The sequence below is a fragment of the Leuresthes tenuis genome, unplaced genomic scaffold, assembly GCF_036924035.1.
Source record: "Leuresthes tenuis unplaced genomic scaffold, fLeuTen1.0.hap1 SCAF_4, whole genome shotgun sequence".
NCBI classification, from domain to species: domain Eukaryota; kingdom Metazoa; phylum Chordata; class Actinopteri; order Atheriniformes; family Atherinopsidae; genus Leuresthes; species Leuresthes tenuis.
In genome coordinates this window covers 7,211,301-7,235,245 of record NW_027325358.1, presented here as the reverse complement: position 1 = coordinate 7,235,245, position 23,945 = coordinate 7,211,301, and the positions used below count along the sequence as shown (strand labels likewise).

General features: G+C 40.2%; 1 protein-coding gene across 1 annotated transcript; it reads right to left on the bottom strand.

Annotated features, from left to right (window-relative positions):
• armh3 (armadillo like helical domain containing 3) lies at window positions 1-23,945 on the bottom strand. The gene is made up of 26 exons (XM_072384343.1): window positions 23,854-23,945; window positions 22,330-22,439; window positions 22,186-22,242; window positions 21,664-21,810; window positions 21,144-21,251; window positions 20,931-21,023; window positions 20,740-20,814; window positions 20,548-20,634; window positions 18,652-18,708; window positions 18,482-18,525; window positions 17,936-17,996; window positions 17,808-17,854; window positions 16,320-16,395; window positions 15,604-15,697; window positions 13,139-13,240; window positions 12,931-12,989; window positions 12,782-12,847; window positions 12,245-12,314; window positions 11,486-11,546; window positions 11,305-11,393; window positions 10,083-10,165; window positions 9,676-9,802; window positions 9,422-9,497; window positions 7,592-7,670; window positions 1,674-1,790; window positions 1-1,011 (listed from the first exon to the last, which is right to left on the bottom strand). The coding sequence occupies exons 2-26, from the start codon at window positions 22,429-22,431 to the stop codon at window positions 919-921; spliced, it is 2,070 nt and encodes a 689-aa protein (XP_072240444.1). The 5' UTR covers window positions 22,432-22,439; window positions 23,854-23,945; the 3' UTR covers window positions 1-918.

The window sequence follows — 23,945 nt, the reverse complement described above, 5'->3', positions numbered from 1 at the left end:
TTAAAAAAAAGAAAGAAATACACCGACAGGAGTTAGAGACGACAGGCCTTCCTGTTGATAAATTGCATAAATCAGATCTGCTTTCAACTCAAAAAAATAATCACCAAAAGAGCATTAAAGAGTTTAAAAGGTGTCATCTGTGGATATTCCTACACTTAACTGCCTTTATATGTGCCAGAGATGCACGAGTGATGACAGAGAGTAGCGCCCCTTTAAAACTAACATCACCCCCCCATCCAACATGTTCAGATTCATTTGTCAAAACAAGGAGAAAAGGAGTTGTGTGGTGAGCTGTGGGACTGGTAGTGCTGGAGATTCCAACAATAGAAAGGTTTTATCACGCCACTAAAACGTTTTACTCCTTTTGCAAACACGTAAATACAAAATACTTCAATTTTTCTGCAAACACACAGAATTCATTTAACATTCACACGAGCATTTAAACACAAACAAAGGTTTTATGCTCTAATGCAAGAAGACTACCAAGCTCAAAATGTCCCCATCAGCCATGTTGCTGAATCTTCTGTAACTGCCAGAGATGAATCATTAATGGTGATTAGTTGGAAACCAAATGATTGAAATACTTTACGTTTTACTATGCTAAATCAAAAATGCTTCTCAGTTAACAGTCCAGCCAATACTGCTGATTGCACACGAGTAACCAGTGCAAAACGGGCACTTCCTTAAATCCCCAAGCACACGTTCGACAACAGAGGATGAAATTCTGGAGTTTCAGGATCTTCCTGTAAGATGCATCCCGCCTGTCAGTGTGGAACAAGTTTCCACTGCTCAGTTCACAGGAGACAGACGATGAGGAGTCAAGACGATTTATGGAAAGAACGACTGCGCAGGTTGGTGTTGAAGTTGTGTGTGCGTGTCCACATGCACGAAGAGGATGACCCAAAGGAAGGTGCAGGCTCAGGAGATGGTGGAGAACTCTTTGAGCAGCACGTCCTGACTCAGCGTGTTCAGAGAGACGTTCTTCCTCACATTCAGACTGATGGAGCGCACCTGGAGACGGACAGATTTATCACCAGGCTGTGCACTCGTGTCAAATACAAAGAGCTGTTGCTGAGGTTTCATCACAATACAAAGAAAAACTCAAAAAGGAAAACAAACAGACGCAAGCAAATTAAAAAAGATCTAACTGTTTTCAATCGGACGTGTTGTAATCGGTCTCTGATGTCAGCCGGAGTTGATCAACCGTCTCCTCAGCTGAAGTGAAAAGCTGATTGTTCACGTGATCAAGTTTAGTATTATTACTCCTCCACAAACTCCATCAAACTACCTTAAATACCTAAAGCGTGGACTTTCTTTGTCAAGTTTCTTAATCTAGCCAGAGGATGTCAGACTCCGGCTGTCCAGCAGGTTTCCCTGATTCAGGTGTTTGTGCAGAATAGAACAATCTTTTGAGGAGATCCATTTAATCTGAATCAGGTGTGTTGAAGCAGGGAAACATCTAAAACCTGCAGGACAGCCGCAGTCTGACATCCTCAGGCTTGATTAAGAAACTTGATAAACCACTTAAGAGTCATAAGACATAAAACACTTCTTTTCTTTTTGCATAAGGGTTAGTTAGTGCTGTTCATTCAGTCAAAAGGTGCTTTTCAGGCCTCATTTTAAGGATAATAGGTAATCGGATCACTTTGGGGAAGATGTCCTTTGTCTCTTACCAGATCTTTGAAGAAAGCGGCCTCTTTCGGCTGCTCCGAGTATCTCTCAAACTGGTCCAGGCCGTCCTGCAGTTTCAGGGTTAGTGTGTCATAGTTGGACCGTACCACCTCCAAAACCTAAATGATACGGAGAGCAGAAAATGGAATCAATTGTTTCCCTTCGTTTACAGCTCAGAGTGAACACTTGAATAGCAAGCAAAAAGTAAAATATTAATCAGTTTTAAATACTTTATTGCAACATTTTATTCATGAGGGATCATGTTGAGAGCTGCAATACTGTGGCAAAGCCTCTGGTTCCCCTCCTTACTTCCACTAATTAAGCATCATAAAACTCCATCACAGATGATTTCTGTCAAAAATAACACTGAATCAGCAACTCTGTGGATGTTTTACATTTTATTTATTGTTGGTTTCATTAGGACGTACAGCACCTAATATCACCTATTTAATACAGGCTGCAACACAGAAAGCTCAACGGAGGATATATTACACACATGACAGTCGTGCACCAGATATTCGACATTATCTCTGCTGCAAAACGAAGCGCTACAGCTTTTTGGGTTCTTCATGTCGGATATACTGGCACACCTCTCCAAATAACCTAAGTAAAAAGTTTCCACAAATCAAAGCACACGTGACTTAATCTATGAGCAGAAAGTGACTGCAGCTTCAGCTCTACTTTCACTGTTTTTGTTCTTAGTGCAACAACAAAGTGATTTGCAAAATTATTCAACCACTTTGATGTTCTGCAAACAGTGATTATTTCAATAAGCCCAGCTGTGTGCAGTCGGGTGGAGAAGGGACAACAACGTAAGCCACTTCTACATCAGCAGGAACTGTGTGGAGAGGGTCTCCACCTTCTGGATTGAGGAGGTCTTGATTTGGAGTCCAAGCTGTTAAAGGAGATGCAGCAGAGATTTATCTTCCAAAGACTCCTCCGGAAGGCCCAGCTGTCCCAGAGACTGCTTGTGCTCACATACTGTGTTGGTGTGTGGTACGCCAGCTGCACAGCAGCAGAAAAGGAGGCGCTTAGAAAGCTACTGGCTGTCCGATCCCAACACTGGAACAACTTTCCAATCCCAGATGTCTCACAAAAGAAAAGAAATATACTCAAAGACCCATCATAGCCAGGTCAATGTTTGTTGGAGCTTCTGCCATCAGGTAGGAGATACAGATGCATTTCAATTTCATTGTTATGTTAAATGACAATACAGTATCTATCTCTCTCTATGTATATATACACCTTGTTAGATCGTATTCTGCAACACCACTAATCAAGCAGCCCGATGAAAACCAAGAGATCTCAAAAAGTAGGTTGAGGTCAAACTTTTGAAGTGTAGAACTGTCCCTCCATTATCTCCATTATTAGAAAATAGAACAAGCACTGCATCACAGCAAACCTGGCCAAGAAGAGCGGACCACGAAAAGCCACAGACCGACCAGGAACAGCGTAAATGGGAAACACTGAAAAAGCTGCAAAGCTCCACAGCAGACAGGGGAGCCTGTCCGTAGCACCATCTGCAGCTGCACACGCTTTCTGTAAGAGTGACCAGAAATAAGCAACTGCTGAAAGAAATAAAAAACAAAGAACATTTTGAGTTCACCAGAAGGCATCTGTGAGACTCCTCAATCATGGAAGAACTGGTCAGACAAGAAAAAAGGCACCGTTTGGCCATCAGGTAAAAACTCAGAAATACAAATATAAAGGGGCAGACATGTTGTGTTAATCCAATGCTAAAAGCTAAGTATGCTAAGCCCCATAACTCAGCTTCTTCAACTATGGTACATACAGAAAGATATCTACAGTTTAAAATGAGCCAAAATAAAGTATCAAATGTAGTCTGGGAAGTTGTTTCATTATGAATCTTTGCAGGTGACGAGCCACTGCACAGATGAGACATCTGAGGATTAACATGCTCATCAGGGGGTCTTAACGCTTAAGAAAATCCCATCAACTGGCTGCTAACATTAGCACTTCAGCTGTAAATGACAGCAGGCGGTGGAAAGGTGATGGTCTGTGTTGAGCGATGCAATGTTCAGCCTCTTAACACAGCATCTGGTCCATCTTATGGCGATTTAGTAGAAAACTGTACAGTGGATAGAATAAGCATTTACATTTACATTTACTAAATAGCCAAGTAGACCGTGAACAAGTGGTTATTTCAACATAATAAATAATGGGAATAAGTTTTAGAATCAGAGGTGACTTTACTAGAGCTTATACTGCAGTTGTACATCCACAGTAGCTGCCTGAACTAAAGTCCAAGGTGGGCTGAAATTAAGAGGTAAGCATGGACAGATTACCTGTATTTCCACTCTGCAGCATGTCCCTGCAGCACAGAACACGGCGGCAAGATACATGAGCCGCACTTTGTCACGCTTCCCAGAGAGGCTCAACAAACTCTGACGTTCCACTTAAACAAGTTGAGCTCTCAGCTACATAAACCTCCGATGTCAACATACAATTAGGTCTTATTCCATTCACCCATACATTCTTTAGCTATGCTTATGTCTAACGTACAGTTGAATCGACATTTAAGGAGCACTAAATCGTTCCTTTCTTTTTATTTCCTTCAACTAAACAAAACTCAACAAAAAAAAAAAGTCTGTTGCTTTTAATTCAACCTCTGGTGGTACACTACTGGAAAATTAATTCCCATACATCTCTGTTCTCTGCCTCCTGTTCCCTCAAAGCTCTCATCCTCCTTCCTCTGCGAGTGAAAATGTAGAAGAAGGTTTGAATAGTAACCTGAATTAATAAAAAGGACCAAAAAGATGAAAAGGACAGAAGGGGAGAAGAAGCATAAAGCGAAAATAACAGATTTGACCGTATTATGTATGATTCAACGTTCAGCTCACACTCAACTCAGCTATGCAGCACTCTGCACCACTAAGCAGAAATTAGCGTCTTTATTTAACAGCGTGGATATAAAAGCAGGCTTGTGTACCGAACAGTGTTTTTGCTTGAGTATATCCCGTGGGGGACTCTGTATGACGGAGAGGAGAGCAGTGTTTGAATGCTCTGTGTTTCCAGAGAGGATCCATCTTCCTGCATCATGTCAGGAGAGAGGACGGCGTGCCTATGTGGCTTATGTTTGTTAGCCTTCGTGTACGGACCGAGTAACGTTTGGTTCATCCTATTAAAAAAAAAAAAACAAGCCAAGCTAGAGTGAGAGGGAGAGCCCTGCCGCCTCTCACCAATGGCAACTCCAGAGAGGAATAAAATCCAGGAGATTGGTTCCAGAACCTCTGCTACACGTCAAGGTGAGTCCGACCATATGTTACAGGCATCTCCAAACCTCCCCCACAAGCTCGGCCTCCTTTCCCACCAGTGAATGTCCCCGTTTCAGCAGCTGAGGATCGGATCACCAAGGCCTCCACCTTTGACTGCCACCCAATCCACAAAGCATGGGACCCGTATGGCGCCTCCTGCGGGTGTTGGTCCACAAGAGGTTGGTTCCATGCATCTCTTTTGGGACGTGCCCTGTTGGATTTCATGAGAGAGGGTCTGACAGCCCGGCCCTAAGATGAGGCGCCAGTCTCTCTAACCCAGGCAAGGGATCTGGGCTCCATGCATTGATTGTAGTGCACTTTGTCTTCCTCCTTAAACAGGACTGATTTGCCTTGGAAGACCAGACTGAGGGCAAGCTGCCCCTCACAACATAGCACCTGAGATCTCTGAGGCATGACAAGGTGGCAGTTCATGGAGGGAATGAACCCAACAATCATCACAAACCCATAAAAAATATTTTTAAAAATGATGTTTTTGTGTCATTTAGTTTCTGTTTTTAGTTTTGTTTAGTAGTTATTTACTCCCATTTCCACATATTTGTGTTTTCAGTTTTAACTGTAGTTTAATTCAATGTCTACACAGGAGAATTTTGTTTTGTGCACAATCAATCTAAAGCTCTAAAGAAAGATACTAATTAAGGTCCTCTTGTAATACTTTGCTCAGTATCCAGCAGTGCTTGGTGAGTATGAAAAAGCTCGGTCAGAGGGTTTGGACAGGACTCCGCCTCCTCGGCTTCCCTCTGATTATGGGCTCATTTCCTGATGCTGCTCTGGGGTTTATTCACTGTGTTCAAAGCATGTTGAAGACAGCTGGCATAGCTGGGATTTAATGTGTGGTGTTGTGGATTCAAACCAATGTCATTACTTTATTTAGAATATTTATCCATTTATCACAATACAGCAAAATAATGAAACATAGATTAAATACAACAGACTGTTTTTAAGAGTCAAATCAGATAAAAAAAATCTTCTGACAAACTCATAATTGATTTATTTTGGAGACATTAAGAGGAGAAAAGTACCACAACTGATCCTGCAGAACACATACAAAGTCATATAGTTCTGGTCCGAGGTTCCAAACGTTAATATGAGCTCAGTAAATGTCTGAGTCAGGAATGTCTCTCTGATCATTTTTCTTGAGTTTCTGCGTTCTGGTTTTCACTTGTTCAGTTAATATCTTCAAGTTAACTTGGGTTTTAATCAGAATTTTTACTAGGTTATTACTCTTTTAAAAGCTTTTCTTCAAAACTGATGCCTTCCACTTCCTGAGCAGGCAATAACAAGAGATGAGTTTAGAGGAGTAAAGGTGAGCCATTCAACCACAAGAACCAAAGGCGTAGACATTAAAGTGAAAGAAAAATGCCTCAAAACTATTCAGCTTAACCTTAAACCGTCAGCAGGACAGTTGGAGGTAATTGGATGTTTCAGTTCTCATCACAAGTACACATCAGAACTGGTTGTTAACTGGATAAAATAGGCTGATATCAAAGTTACAAAAGTGTGTCACGTTCTCAAAATCCAGATTCATGCCAAGGAACCAACAGGAATTCTACCCGAGAGCCATTAATGGCTCCCAAACACACATTATTATATATATATATATATATATATATATATATATACACATGTAAATAAAACCATAAACAAATTTAAACCTGAGCACCAAATTCTTGTTTTTATTTTTCTGTTACTTGATGTATGTTGAACAATCATTCTGTCGAAGTAAAAGAAATAATCAAAAATTCAGTATTACCATGATTTTAATGTCTGTGACGAGTGTTAAAATTCTGTCTGGAGCTTGAAACACGATTGAAATATTCACTGTGGAAATGGTTGTACACATTTTCTTAATTTGATCTGTTTATGGTATGTCCAGTTAATTAATCGAATTGGAAGGGGGTTTAATACAAGTGGAGGATAACACATAACCACTGACAGCTCATTAAAACCTCGGCCTTTCTCTTCCGTATGAATAAATCTAGCAGATAAAAGCACAGAGGTAATTGGGGAATATAATGACCAAATCCATCATTCTCCTATCAGCTGTAGGTAAAGTAAATAAAAACACTCTCAGTGCACTCTATCCCCACAGATATGACATAAACAAGTCTTAAATGGAGCTGACAGCGCTCATATCAGTTCAGTTTTCCAACAATAATGAGGAAAAAATTCTGTGTTCCAGAAGTTATCCTGATGTTTCATTTTAATGACTCTGCTCCTCGTTTGTGTTTGCAAACCAATGGGACTGTGTGTAATGTGTCCATAAGAGCAGCTAAATGCAGCAGTTAAACATAAACACATCGATCTAAAGTGACTGACCTTTTAATGTTTTACATTTTCCTTTAAAAGTACAGTAAGAAGTGACCTGACCTGTCAGCTGCTCTTTCAGGGGTCTCATCACCATGACAACACAACCTTCCTAAATAAAAGACCCCTTCTCAAACACTTTCAGGGACAGAGTGTTTTCCGTTGTCTATTAAAATATTCAAAAGACTTACTTTTTAAATGGCAACACTTGTTTGAAGGCTGAGGATTCAGAGGAGTTCAGCCCCAAGATGTTTGCAAGTTTATTTTCATGTGATTTTTTTAGTAAGAGTGCAAAAAGAGGTGAAGCGTGTTGTGTTTACCTGTTCTTCTGACAGCTGGGAGATGTGGTTCACAGCAGCGTACGACTCAATCTTGGGGTTAAAATGGTTGACGATGGCCCTTAGAGACAAAAAAAAAAACATTTCTGAAAGGATATTTTACTGCGACTGTTACAAATCTCATTTCAAAACCATCATCATTGTTTTTTGTTCTGTTTTAATTCAATTTATTTACTCGTCTATTTATTCCGGTCAGTATTTCAGTTTAATTTAGACACAAGAGGAGTGTTTCTCGAACAGCTGGACCCTTTTCTGCCAAAATGCGTATATCTAGCGATTTCTGCATTTACTTTAATGGCAAAAAGAAAATGTATTAATTCAGGAATTGCATTTCTGAGCCCCTGTGTTGCACTTCTGGGTCGTTGTCTGGCCAAGTGCCACAGCTGTTAGAGCCATATCAAATCACAGTGGAGCGAGAGCGATAACAAAAAATATTAAAGCTTTATTGAAGGGGTGAACTAATATATTTAAACTGCTCTATTCTATTGATCAATATATTTATATTCAAACTATATCAAAACTTCAGAGGCAGACAGGTGGAAGACAGAAGTGAGCTTGGTGAGGACAGCTGGGAAGGGAGCAGGTTTTAAGCAGTTAAAGCATAAACATTGTTGATTCTTGTGCAAATGAAGCTGAACCGATCAAAACGTGACCCACTCTGGTTGAAAAATCAAACAAACAGCTATAGGTTGTACCCGACCACCCCTGGTAAGGTGCTTACTGGACATTTCTTTGTAATATGTGCACCGAGCAAACAAGGCTTTTAGAGTGTGTTACACCGAGCCTGAAAAGTTAATGCAAGAAAAACACTGAAGAGCACAAACAAGCTCCAGCACAGGAAGGCTTTTATGTGGCACACCATAGTGTAACACATATTCCTGCAGTCTGAAGCGGCTCTCAGCTTTGCTCAGGGATTTATCCAAACCAAAATTTAAGCTTACGGTTAACTTGGTGGTTTAAGCATTTCGGGGACCTTAAAACGGAGGTTTCAATACATTTCAATGAGTCCCTCATTCTGTAGGGAGCAGTTTGTGGAGCTACGTAATGTTGAGGTGCAGGCAAATAACGTAACCTTCAACGTGGGAATGTTTGCATTATTCAGCTGCAGTTAGTTAACACCATAACTCATTTGAGTCCAATTCCTTCTCAGCGCCATCTTTATACTGTGAACACATCAAGGGACTTTTAGATGTGAACTCAGAGGCAACATTAGCATTCATTTCTACAAAATAAACAGTTTTACAGCTCAAATATAAGCTGAAGCAATAAGCACAGCTGAGACACTAAACGCTTTATTTGTGTGTATCATATATCAAATGATTATAATAATAATTCTTCTGTCTTTTACTCATTGGAAGCCAGCGTACAGAAGAATGAATCAGCCCCTTCATTTGACTTTACTCTCAGTCTTCGTTCATTTATTTATCTATTCTTTGAAATGTCATTTCATCATTATTTCAAGTTCTTATTCTAGACTTTACATCAACCCCTTGTGACAATGAGTTTTGGCAGGGGCACTGCTCCACCAGCCCATAAAAGGGGGTGAATCCTCTGGGAATTTATTGACAATAAGTTAAAATAGGTGCCTTCAGAACAGGGCGATCTCAGTGAAAGAAAAGAAAGATTAGAGGGGTAAATGTCAGAATATCGTCACACAGATCTGTGTTTATTTGGGGTTCAGTAGAGTAAAAACTTGAGTGAAAAGATAAAAGGGGGAGAGGTGTTTTTTTTTAACCTTTCTCCAACAAATTCCAGCTTGATGTCCCCTTCAACATGACTCATTTCTGTGTAAAGAGTGATGTGTGTTCTTACCGAATATTAACAAGAGCATGAGTGACTTTACTGGCTGCCTCCTTCCACTGGCCTGTGTTGGTAGATACTCTCAAAACTGAAGGGCAAAGAATGACATAAAGAGAGTCAGACCCATCTATAAATGTCTCTTTTCATCACCAACATAGCAGTAAACAACTTATTCTGTCAGTCGACTGGTGTAAATTTACCTCAAAACAGGCTTTTAGTTTTAATATCTCCTGTTCAACAGTTATTCAAGGTGTTTCCAGACATACCCATACAGTAGAGGTTGTCAAAGACCTGGTGCATTCGTACAATTTCGTAATACAACTCGTCGTAGCTGTTGGAGGTGGGCAGGAATGTGTCTCCGTAGGTTATGAACATGTTGAACAGGTTCACGACCTGGAAGAGGAGACACACGACAGGATAAGCTGACCCGCGTGGGTCCTTTTAAACAGCAATGATGCACCTAGAGAAATCCTAAATTCCAAAACAAAACATCTAAAAATTGAATTAAATGGATGCTGCCTGCCTGTTTGTGCTCAAAGCCACCGCTCATAAGAGCATCTGCCTTTCAGATTACCACAGGATCATTATAATACGTTACGGGTGGAATCGATTTTCAGTGAGAATTGTGCTGTCAAGCTCCTGTCTCCACTTTGCGAGTTTGTGCATTTCTCACCAGTAAGGCCAGATAAAAGATGTTGTGCTTGGCCAGCAGCGTGGTCTCATTTGACAGCAGGAACTTCAGCAAGTTGATGAGAGCTGCACAGAGGGAGACATGCTTGCATTAGAGAAATAACTTTTCTGCTTTTCTCCGTGCACGTCTTTATTAAGGTAGATAATGGAAACACAGGGGGTAAGGGACCTCTCAAAGCCAAATCAAGCCTGCTTGCAAGCTTTTATTGAGGAAATGATACCCATGAGAGGAACCAAAATGTGTAACAAACACCAACAGAAGTCGACATGACAACACACTGAAAGAAGATAAGCACATCTATCGCTTTAATTTGGCTAGTTTTTTCTCCCCAGGTTTATTTCATTGGATGCTATTATCACCACCAAGAGGAGCGAGTCGGTGTTATTCTGGGAGTTAATGGGATTATTGGTGTGATTAGAGAAATCTGTATTCCAATGAGAGCCGGTGGGATGGGGCCATTACAAGCTGAAATGTTAACATATCATGAGCTGACCAAGTTGAAAACAAGGCCACGAGGATGGATTGTTCCTTCTGTGGAGACTCATTATCCAATCGCAGTGATACAGTGCATTTCCAAAACAACGAGCAAAGTGACTTCAGGAGCAAATGGCTTTGTTTGCAAAAGCAGAAACTATTTACTAATCTCTTGAGGGTGAAGCACAGGAAATCAGAGGGATTTAATTATACAAATCATTGGCACCGTCACAAAACTTCCAAAACATGATTTATATAACGGCTGAATTTACTTGGATCCAAAAGCTCAAACCGTCATTGCAAATGCTTAGCAGAAAATGATCAAAGCATCCCGTCTCCTGATAGTCCAGCGTGAAAAGTTGGGTCATGGCTCTTTGATGGAGCTAAGTGACCAACCTGAACCAATAATCCATAAACACGACATAAAAAACATTTGAGATGTCAAATCTTCAGCTTTTGTTGGAAATTGTTGGCCTTGCTCCTGTGTTTATCAGAGTCATTTTCTTTAATCAATCGTTTCTGTGTCTTAAAAGTGACAATGAGCTGCTCGCCTCACATCAGGGTTAAAACAGCAGAATAATGCGTACTTCCATAAAACAGGGATGGTTTGATTTCACTGTACAGAGCAGGTAAAATCAAAAGCACATCACCAAGTCTGGGAAATATTAATCCCACTGGATTTGGCCTTAATTCTAACAAAAACACACCAAAGTGTAAGTGCAGTATCTACCTGACCAAAGCTCTCTCCAGGTGTAGTGTAATCTGATTCTACATTTCTTCTGGTAACACAGGAGTTTGTGGATGATCTGCACACAGCGTCTGCACAGGAAATAAAACTGTGGTTAATAAAGTTGGGTGGACGATGGCTCACAATAAAAGAAAGCATGATGCATGATTAAATGCGTGCCCACAAGTATAAATCCATGGGGAAATCCTTCATCATATGAGTGACGATAAACTCCACCATCAGATCTGGTGCAGAAGAGACAGAAAAAAAGAACCAAAATGTTAAGATACGTGTTCTTTGGTGATAAACATCACATTTTCCAGAGTTATTCCAGCATAGCTGGCTGGTTAATCTATGAAAGTAAAACACAAAGAAATACAGAGCAAATGATTTTGCGTTCCCACATGCAACACCTTTGGAACATTTTCAGAAAGTTTGATTCTGGTTAAATCACCATCATTCACTAATGAGTTTGTTGGCAAAATCTTAAAGACAGTCGTCATTTTGACAGATTATTACAAGGGGAAGATTTACCATGACGTACACAGTCTATAAGAACACACTGACCACCTGTAAAAGATGTTTCCAGTCTGGGTGGAAAAAAATGAACTTAACACAAAAACTGTAATTCTATGATCCTGAATTTATTGACAAAAGGTCAACAACTGATTTTTGTAGTTAAATTAATCATATTTTGCCAGTTACATAATGGCAATGTATTGTGTAATGTTCTGTGTAATATTCTGCTAGATAGAAGAAGATTAATCAGAGGGTTCAGCGACACACGTGACCTCTCCCAACCATCAAGTTCAGAACTGAAGAAGCCTTTAGGATGAGAGGAGAAACGTCTTCAAGATCCAAGAAGCAGTCCAGCCGCCCTTATTCCAGCTCTATGGTTGGTTCACTAAGGTTTAGGGTGAGAGAGTGTAAATGTTTTTCGTACCTAGAACAGCACAAACCAGCGGACGTGAAGGAACATTTTTGTCCACTGTTTTTTTCCTGTGTCTCATGGGCTGAAAAGAGGAAAAAAAGAGAGAAATTAAATATGTAGTTCGTCTTTAACTGTCTATCTTACCATAGATCGTACTCTAAATGCAACACATTCAGAATGTATCGTCGACTGGCTAAAATCATCACACATGGGACTGGGTAGTGGAGTGGTATTATTGCCACCTTTTGTGTGGGAGATGGTGGTTCAAATCCCCTGCATGAAAGGTACTACCTCCAGTAGGGGTCCTTAGGTGAGACCCCCTTACCCTATCTGCCTACCTGTAAGTCACTTTGGATAAAATGCAAAATGCCAAATGCATAAACATAAACATCATTTCCAATGCAATGTTATTGTTAAAGTGAAGACGTTTAAACATCCCAAACACTTTACAAATAATTAGAAAACTGTCAGCATACATGTGGTAAAATTCTAAAAACTGTCACTAAGAAATCCGCCCACATCCCCCCATCACTATGACCTTTAACTCACCATTCTGTGGAGATTGACTCTAAAGTTCATGTTGTCATCGTGAAGAAAGGCATCAGCATACTGGTCCTGTCACAAAGAGACACAAAAGCAAAGATATTCAGGCTGAGGGAGAATGTGGACGGACACAACTGCTGCAGTACGGCTCACACCTCGGCTATGCAGGTGAGGATAATCAGGCACAGTCTGGCACTGTTGAGTCGGTGCTCATCTGCAAACACACAGATGCCTCTTAACAGATGGCAGATAACAACAGATAACAACTAAACTCTAAAGCACTGAGAAGATATACATGCAACCGAGTTAGCAATAATTGATGGCGTAGGGACAAAGAGAGGACGCATAAAGCTTTCTGATTACCTTTAGTATCCTGCATTACGATGGAGGCATACTTCAGGAAGGTAATGAGAAGGTTGCTGGTCTGCAGGTTGGGATCCAAGGGCAGTTCTGGGTTGTTCATCACTGCACAGTAAACATGCAAATTAAACTTCAAGTGAACAGAATCACTGTGGTTAAAATGATAAAACTAACATTATTATTACTGATTATCTAAGACAAAAAAAGACCAAACAGAGTCAAAGTCAAACCGTTAAATCACAAAAACCTGAAACTAAGCTCAAAGGCTGCAGTTAAAGCAGAATAAAGGCCGTCCTGGACGTGCTGCTCATTCAGGCGATAACAACAAGTGATTACTGCTGTATCTCCCTGTGTTTAGACAAGCATCAAGCATCTTCATCCATTAAAATCTCTGCTCTTTCAAACATACATCTCATTTCATAGATAAAAGATGAGCCGGTCAGCTCTTTACTCCCAACCAAACCCTCATTTATTCTTTTCCTCCTCAGATCCTAAGAACAAAAATGCTTTTACACTGTCGAGCAGCGTCTCACGTACGTGGGACTCTGCTGTGGACAGAAATGTATATTTAAGTCATGTATTATCAGCGAACACACGCGACCGTGTCTGGTCTAAGTAGAGAGCGGAAGAGCTAAAGTCCCAGTGCATGTGACATACATCTATGTTTGAAGCTGGAAGTAAATATTTTATACAGGAAGAGGCTTGTGGGCTTAAAGCAAAGGAGTGAATGCGAGCCAGAGACAGAAACACGCACCTTTTAATAGTCACAGCACATGTTTATGGGAACCAGGCTGGCGTAGGAACGTCACACGCCTTCCAACAAAGCCTGAAGTGAACGCCATGCACTCATTTTCAAAGGCAAGGCAAGTTTATTTGTAGAGCACAATTCGAACACAAGGCAATTCAAAGTGCTGTACGGCTACATAAAATCAGAAGAAGGCAAGTAAAATCATTCCAAAAATATAAAAAACCATCATTAATTAATTAAATTAAAGGTGAAGAGTGCAGATAAAAGAGAGATTAATGAGTGCTTGTGATTTAGTTACTATTCATTCATTTCTAGATGTATCTGATTAAGCGTTTGAAAGGCAAGTGTTTAAAAATTCATAGAAGAAGTTCAGATAAAATGGAAGTAAAGAAGCAGGGACATTTATTCAGAGTGGCTTTGTTTAATTTTAAAGACAAGATCGATATTTTCTGTGTATTTCTTTTAAAAATTCTTTTTAAAATGCTGCTGATGAAATAAAACAAATCTGAACACAAAGAATTCTTCCCTGTAAGTTTTAGTGTCGTTAAAGGCCGACTTTACACCAGCAGGGGGGTTTTAATTAAAGATTAAAGCGTGTAATTCTTCCCAAATAAACTTTATTTACACAAAAAAAGCACAAACACGTGTTTTAAAGGTGACATATAAATATAACTCCATTTATACTCGAGGTGATACAGAGGAAACAAATTAAAATAAAGGGTCTTTACAAAGTAAAGTTGTTTAAATTACAAATCAAAACCCAGACGAAAGGTTTTAGTTTTTACAGTTTTTGTACCTACGATTCTAATTTATAATAATAATAATAATAAAAATAATAATAAGCCAGACGTTTTGACTAAAGGTACATTCACAAAGAGAAGGAACAAAGAGAGAATTTAAATTAAAGAAATTAATGAAAAAGTCAAAATGAAATAAAGAAATAAATCATTTTCAGGACATAAATAGATCAATACGACGTGAGGGGAAATAATTCAGAAGAAATGAATTCACTAATATTTAAAACTGAGAGAAAGTAAATAATTAGCTAAATTAACATTCAAAATCAAAGCAAAATGTATTTATTTCACAAACTATTCAGTTATTTTAGCATAAATCATTTAGTTACTCATTTATTTAGCCATTCATAGATTTATCTTGGATTATAACAGCTTCAGTTTTTATGTGGGAACCTCTTTTAGATTTTATTTGGTCCCCATTTTCCAGACTTACTCTTACTATTTCTGTCACAAATGAAAATGCAACTTCATCTCCTGACACAAAGGCAGTGACAGCCCACTCACACTCACACTCACGTGTCAAGCTACCCTTAAAAATACCTTAAAGCAACCGGCTTCTTTAGCGAATAAATTAGGCTGCACAGTTGAGTCAAAGGGTGGCAATAAAGACCAAGTTATGAAGTACAGTGTGTCCTGTTCATGTACAGCAGATAAATAAAGAGGACCCCCCCAATTAAAACTGTAATTGGTTTCATCAACAGCTGATCGTTCATGTGAGTTAAATGTTTGCTAAATCAGAACTATTCTGGCCTCCTTCTGTGCGTCGACTCTTTTTAAAGGATAACAAAAAGAAAATTATCTCAGCGAGAGGAAAAAGCCTTTTTATGTGAAGTCTTTTGAACTGTTCCATTACAAATTCAACCACTTCTTCCTGAATAATTCAGATTGTCATCGTAAAGGTGATGAAAGATTTCATGGCTTACTGTCGAGGGAGGGCGGCGTCGTGCCGAGCGGAGTCGTCGGTGTGGTTGGAGTTGGGGTGACGGGTGTGACTGCAATTTCAATCTCAGGGTGGCTCTGATGAGATACGAGAAACGCAGAAAAGTCTGTAATCGGTGCCCCGTGTGAAGGGCTGATGTCATTAAAGAGAGAGGAAGCTTTTAATGAATCCTTCTTACATTTTCCCTTTTAATTAATCATTAAATCAAGCAATTATAACATCGTAAGTAGCAGAACTCTTGTGTGTTGGCCCGTGTAAAACGCTGCCATCCAGAATTAATTTGACCCTTCCTCAATAGTTTGTTATGATGGCTAAAACATGGAGAATTAATGTCTGACCAGGAATTTAGAAAGTTGAATAAAGGAAAATTGATTAAATGGACATTATTGAGGACATGTGAGACCTCTAAAGCCTTAACAGGGATCGCTCCTCTAGATCTGGATAGCAAAAGTACATCACTTGCTCTTGTGTTGCTTTTATCAATAAAAATCATAAAGAGGTAACACATTTTGTTCGTTTTTCTAATACAAAGAGAAGAACTGATTACTCTGCAGCTTATCAGAACCCAGAGAGGGTTGAACACCACTGCACAGAGCAGGTAAAACCCTCAGATTGCTCCTCTGGACGGGGACATAAAAATGCATCTCAGACACATAAAAATATACATAAAAAAAAACAAAAATAATCAGACTTTCTTACCTGTGCTAACACGGTGATGAAGTTTCTGTTGAGGTGCACAGCCTCATAAAGTGCCAGCAGAATCGCCTCATTTGTCCTTAAGATGACAGTGAAATAGTCCCAATTAGCACATTTGTTTGTGAACCGTACCTCAGCTTTCACATTTTATTGCCGTGGATGAAGAAATGTTGCATCGACTCTGTGCAGCACAGAAACTGCCAACAACATTTTCACAGACTAAACATCTTGCAAAGACTCCAGATCCTGCAGGGTCGCTATTTAAAAGACCACAACTAGATTTTTATGAGAGAGAATGGATCTAAAACAGCCGCGTTACCAGAAGAAACAGTTTTCTGACCACAGGAGCGCGCCGCAACCCCGTGAGATTCTTCTTATTCAGTCCTAAGTACAGCTATCTTTTAGGGCTCGTTTATGCTCAGCGTCAAACACACAGACGCATATAGACGCGTATTCTGGTACGTTTTCAGAGATCTTGCGGATGCGTACCCAAACGCAGCGAATGGAGCAGTACCAAAGGAAATCGTGGGGGCAGTGTTGCGAAGTATAGCTCACGTGCGACCAGCGAAAGCAACAAACACGAAGAAGACAAAAGCAGAAATTGCAAAACTACGTCCACATACTGCGATGCATTCTCGGGTTGTGTCCGAAATCACTCACTCATTCCCTACATAGGGAACAACTCGTGAATTTGTCTCGCGCCTGTCATCCAAAGGCTAACTCCGAACAATTCACCGAAAAAAAAAAAAAAAAAAACTTTTACTCACTTCCAACCGGCTGCGGAGGCGAAACATTGCATGATGGGATATCTTGCTCCGGTTCGTGACCATCAGATGTTCACTACATGTCGCGGTGAATTGTGGGATACATTCAGTGCACTATATAGTGAACATTAATAATCACTAAACATTCGGACACCACTACAAATTGGCGTGGTCACTATATAGTGGTTAGGGAGTGACTTCGGACACAGCCTTATGTCTCTTTCTGCGAAGGTGCGTTATCGTGATCTCCTCCACCGTCGCCATGTTTGCTATTGTAGCGACCTCTGCACTGCCCTCTGGTGGATGTTTTGCCTAACAACAATGCCAACGTAAAGCACACATGTGAGTATGTGGGCAGAGTATGTAAAGGGAGCACCAATGAGCCTTTAGTCAACCAAATCTGACCTGTAAAGTCAGGCCATCTAAGAGTCTGTTGTAGCTCCATCTTTAACGTTGAACGTTTCATCTTTACACCCTTCAAACAATAGTTAGGACGGTTCGAAACATATAACATAGACCTGCTCCTGAAAACAGCAGCTGCTGCTGAGCTCTCCTGGATGAATTAATGCTTAGATCATTAAAACAAAGATGGTCATTTAAACGCTGATCCTCTGCAGGTCGTGTTGATCATTACGTAACAAAGGAATGAAAAACAAACAGACTCTCACTGACAGTACAGGGAACAATGCGGCTCAATAAGTATGAGCTGACATGACTTTGCACTTACTGTACAGACAGCTTCTCATCAGCATCTGCTATAAACATGCTGCCCACCTGTAAACAGGAGAAGCTGTAAGCTGTAAGCCAACTATGATGATTACGGATGTAAAAATATCAAAAGGAACAGGATCCTACCATGCTTGTGAAGGTAGAGAAGAAGCCGCCCTGGTTCTCCTCTTCTTTATCTTTGTACTGTCTAAAATGTTGGACAGAAGGCAGGAAGTCATGAAAAAAGTGACAGGTAAGCCACAAAAAGGCAGAAGGAGAGATGAATGTTTTCAATCAAACACAGCACTTTTACTCTAACACACAGTCACCTTAAACCTCCGTCTACTTATTATCTTTGGGGTATTCACTTTATACACAAAAACAGTGAGCTGTACGGAGCCATCATCAATCATCATAGATGTGTCAGCGTCTGCATGCTGACAGAAAAGACCTCCGTCACAAACAGCATTTTAATTTCCGTACCTTGCCTCATGCAAAAGACATTACCTTCTGCTGAAGAAAGCTGTCAGATATAAATAACTAGAAAGGGATTGTGCTGTTTCTCCTCTTTAGAATATAAATAGAACATTTGCAAAAGATGTCAAACTAAACTGATGACCGCGGCAGCTTCAGCACACCTCGCACTGCATCATTTAAGACTCTTTTTGACAGATGGAAATGCAAACATTTCACCTGTTATATTCTGTCAGAGCTTGGTGGACGACCATACCCATTCCCTGAGGATGAAAAAAGGAAACGGTGCATTAACCAGACCCTCAATAATATATCTAATGAGAAGGCTGCATGCTTCAGATTTTATAGTCATTATCAAGCCTCAAAGGAGCACAGCATGCAATACTTACGTCTAGTGTTGGCTCATCATCCACAATGGAGAGTTTCACAATATATGGATTCACAGACTAAGAAAAAGCAGACAGAGAAATTAAACCCAGTTGATACTTCATTAGGCTATAAAAGACAACGCTGCCTTGATCTTATCTGCAACTGTAAATGGCTGTAAAAACAAAAACACATATATCTACACCTCGTATAGAATAATATCCATATTCTTTAGAAACTCGAGATACTGCCCAGCCCAATGCATCGTCCAGGCAAACCCAGTCCTGTCTATGCAACCTCTGACCAACAACTGTGAGTTTCCACAACACCTCCACCAACACATCTTGGCATTACTCTCTTTTAAAATATCTGCCTTTGTTGGGCAGTTTGACAAAAAATGTTATCACCATATTACTTTATTGATCTACCTCGATGTAGCTCACAACATAAAATTTGATTAGACTGTCACAGCACAGCTTTTGGCTGTGTTCACACGTGTTTACAGTCATGTTCATGTCTTTATCAGCAGCCAGGCTGCAGCACTCGCTCTGGAGACTGCAGTTACACCAGTTGTCAAATAACGCGACCTCTTCCTTCTTTGTGCCTGCAGCAGGAACAGACAGCCTGAGGTTGTTTGGTTTTCTTCAGGGTCTTGAGGAAAACTTACTTAAAAGGCTCAAATGTTGCAGGAAACAGCGTTCAGATAGCAACAGATAAGCCTGGTTTTATCAGTGTGAGACAGAGGGAAAAAATGACAAAAAATGATCGATTCACTGAACAGTTTGATGGAAAACACTCAGTCAGGAGCCATCACTGTGTCATACAGCCTTTTGCGCCTCCTGTCTGGTCCCCCCCCCCTACAGTCGGTCATCTTCGCCGCTGGTAGCTCAAAGTGTTTTGCTATGATAAATGGCGTGTATTTCTGACGTGACGGCTGTTGTCGCATTTGTTTGTGCTGAGGGACAGATAGTTTGGTTTATCAATAGATCGACTGAAACACTTATCAACGAAAGTGACAGAAATTTCATTTCAATCGAACTTTGAGAGCATTTTACCTCCCAGCTGTATGTTATTCTCACACTCTGCTGCCACCCTGGACGTTGGGATCACAAACACAACCTGTGATTGAAGGTGTGGGAATATTTCTATAGTTATATAGAAGGATGGTGCTTTGCAGCCATGGTCTAAGATCAGCAACATTCAGATTTTTTCCATGTTTGTTGGGAAAAAAGGGGATAATAAACAATATACTTTTAAATCTGCCCCTGACCTTCCAAGTGATCTGCGCCAATGCTTAAGAGTGATGTGAACACACTCTTAAGCATTGATTGGTCAGACAGAATCCTCACCTACATGTACGATAACAACATTTTAGCACAATAAGTAATGTACTTTGTAAATGCAAGTGTACATATTCACCGGTGGCTTAGTCTCAGTCTCTACACTGACCCAAGGAGAGCTCTGCAGAGTGTAGCTGTTACACTCGCTATTGAGAAGATATCCATCAGCATAGTTCTCACAACCAATCACAAACACACACAGTAAAATGGCTGTTCTTCACATGAAGCCACAACAATACGAAGCTCATCTCAATCACACGGAGGTGATGCAGCTGCAGCCCAGAGCACAGGAGAGAAGAAACAAGTCGAGCCACAGCATGCAATGGAGAAGCTGCATTACTTATTCTGCTTAAACATTCAGATTCCCCAGAAAACCTCCTCCTGATGCTGTTAGCGCTTATTCCCAATAACTTCTACCTCAATCCTTTTTCAGAATTAAAACAACATACATCTACTTTCCCAAGAAAGACTTTTCAGACTGTTGGTTTGCTACCCAAGTCTTGGCAGAAAGGTGCTGTACTGTAGAGGGACACACGGTCCGTTTATTCAGAGACTCAGTAAGGATATAAACATACACACCTCATATTTTCTGTAGTTGACCAGGAGGGCCAGAAGAACCACAGCGTCATAACCATGCTGCCCTCTACTGGATGCATCTGACAGAATCTGAGCAGAGAAGAGAAGAAGAGTAGGGATTACCAAACTGAGAGGAATGATGGTTTTAAAATCAAACAAAACCTCAGAAACACATTCTCTTGACTGATCGCTTACCTGTAGAATGGCTTCAAAGATGCTATTGATCATCACGTACTCCAGTATGGTGTTCTGGCTAATATTGTCTGTAACCTGTGGAGACAGTTTTCCATATCTGAGACATTTAGCATGTTTAAACAGCACAAAAAGCAGTCATCACAGTATATCACAACATTTCATGTTGCTGTTTTCTTTAGGTTCTTTCTCACCGTCACCAAACACAACAACAGTTTGAGGCAAAGGCTTTTAAGACTCTCTGAACTGTCCCCACAAAGAAGGCTATCCAGTCTCTCCATCAGGTCCTGCAGGGGACACAAAACTACTTTATGAATGAATGCAAAACAAACCATCAGTCTTACCCCTTTACTGCATGCCCATTTCATTCAATTATTTCTGTCTTTAAAAGGTAAATTCTCACATACTTTCATCCTTTGCTCAGCCTTGTCAAACCCCATCAGCATGTTGATGATGTCAAAGCCAGACGCCGATTTGTTCTTCTGGTGAACCCCTCGAAAAAGTGCACAGAGCGTCTGGCAAGATAAACAGAAACAGTGGGAAATTCTTCATGGCTTAGTCAAACTAGTAATAGTAGGGCTGTAAAGGTGATCACCTCATTGTTTTTTAGACTGTTCTTGCTTATCTATGCTGTGCAAAGTAGTTCACCTTTAATACTGTAAAATGTTCAACATGTTGCCTCCACTCTGACCTCCTTCCATATCAACACACTTAACAAGTGTTTAGGGATGCTGACCTACACAGTCGTGCATCCACACTTTCCTTTGTATATCACAACGACTTCTTCCATTTCTCGCAATGTTGGGTTAACTTTTTCGGTTCTTGGCAAAAATTGGTCACATTTCAATTCTAAAAAGCTTAGAAAATGTCGCTACACACTCAAGATGCTACTATACAAATATGTGGACCCTCCTGAGCATTAGTTACCTGCAGTGCATTAACCACTTTGATTTGATGCTCTTCTCCAAGAGCCTGAACGCAGTGGTGAAACAGAGAGTTGATGTTGTCTTGAATACGCTGGACTTCCTCCCCATCTACACTCTCCAATTTGGACTCCAGGTATTCTAGGTTCACCTGAAACAAAAGGCAGTGTTGAGAGATTGGAGAAAAAGCATCCATCTGATTATTTCATAATACCCTTGTCTTAAAAAGCAGCAGTTTCATCTATGAAAATGGCCGTGAGGCAAAGCAGCAGCACAATCAATGCAAATTATACAACCAGACAATCTTCTGGTGCCATGCACCAATCATTGTAGTATTTGCTTTGGCTTTGAATTGCAAACATCAGTACTTCTTCTTTGATTGTGCATAAAGCCACAAATCAATGACGATTTATTTTACGTCACATTGTCCTATTCTAAATCTCATTCAAAACAACCATTTCTGCAGCTAACATTAGTAACATCTGTCACGTTAGAGCTCATCACTACTGAAGCATCTTTCCTCTACCTTCATAAGAAACAGCTCATCCCAGAAGCGAGGATTATTTTTGGCTGGGTCTTCTTTCTAAATCAGAGCAGAAACAACATTTTTAGCACATTCGTTTATTTCAGTAAACATTTGCCACTGATGGTCCTTCCTTGTGATACTCACAGCAAAAATCTCATCATACATCAAAACCACCTTCTCTTTCAGAGGTTTTTTAGAGGAGGACGTCCTCCTTAGTAGACCTGTCTTTTTCTCGACTTGAGACATGACGAAGTCTGTGGGGGGAGACACACAAAAAGAAAGACCATGCAAAAACATGAGGGATAAGTCTCCGTGATTTATGGGGTGCCGCCCCAGGTGGGGGCTCCAAGTCACTTCAGGGGAAACTCAGCGAATGGAGGTGAAGAAATATCAAATCAGTCATTGAAAAAAACAACTTAAATGTCTGTGGGGTGGTTAAGGTACTCAGATTGATTATTTCTGGGATAATTTAGCTATTTTTTTAAACAGTCAGAACCTGATAAATACATTTGGAGTGACTGCTTTTGTGTAGTCTTAGTGTGTCTTCAGGGGACGCTTCCTGTCTCAAACTTTAACACGCTGGACTTCCTCCCCACCGATAAGCAACTGTGCTGCAGTGTTTAATGAAACAAGAGGAGGAAAAATAACAGTTTTGGGGAGAAGTCCCTTCCCAACCCTGTTTGTCACTGCAGCAAACCATGAATTACATAGACGGGTCATGAACTTGTAACTTTAAACAGCAGAGCATTGTTGGGTCAAATGCTAAAACTATTCTTGTTTTTAGGAACTCCTTTTGTTACTGCACAATACAACATGTTTGCTGCACCAAAATGGTATTTTGGACTTTAGAAATGATTCCTAAGGTTAATCCGAGAGGTTACTTTATCCTCCTATATCCACTCACTTTTTCCTTCTTCTTTGGGTTTTAGGTCAGAAGCAGATTTCTTGGAGTAAATATGGATTAAAACTAATAAAAAATAATCCAGTCTCACTCCTACCTTACCTTATTACTTGGCCAGGTCACTGTAACGGTCTGCATTGAGAGTTGCATGACAATTTGCTTTTCCAAGAGGTGCAGAATAGCTCATAACCAACATTATCATGGATTCTCTGTTAAATCGGCTGACCAAGTGAAATAGTTTAAAAAATCTAAATAATTTACCAAATAAACCATTACTTTAAAAGGTTATTTTAGCGGAAGATAACATTACACGTAAACCAATGGTTATATAAACGGAGTGGCTATCGAGTAGTTGTGTAATTACCAACTGACACTAATAAATATTGATTAAATAATCAATGATCATTCCAAGCAGGAATTGGTTGCTAGCTACGAAGCTAGCATTAGCTAACTGACTCATCGCTCCCTAACTGGTTTAACTTTTAAAACAACCAAACAGCGACACGGTTATCAGCCAGCACTGCTGTCCAGTAAAAGCGCGAAAATGCTCATTTTGTCAGCAGTTCAGTCACCAAGTATTAACTTTCTAACGCGTTCAAAAATGTTTTGCTCAGTAAGCGCTAACGCTACCTTGCTAATGTCTACCCTAAAAGGATGTTAGCAATAACACTGATTTAGCGTTACTAAAATCGCGAAGGTAAAGGTACGTTTAGTGGCAAAATAACGCTGTTGGACAGTTTAAGTAAGTGGATGCCGTCTGTTCTTACCTCAATTAAAAGTATAAAAAATGATGGTGTGAATGTAGTTCATGAATCCTTTTAGTGACAGCTGTATCTGCTAGCATACTGCTATCGTTAGC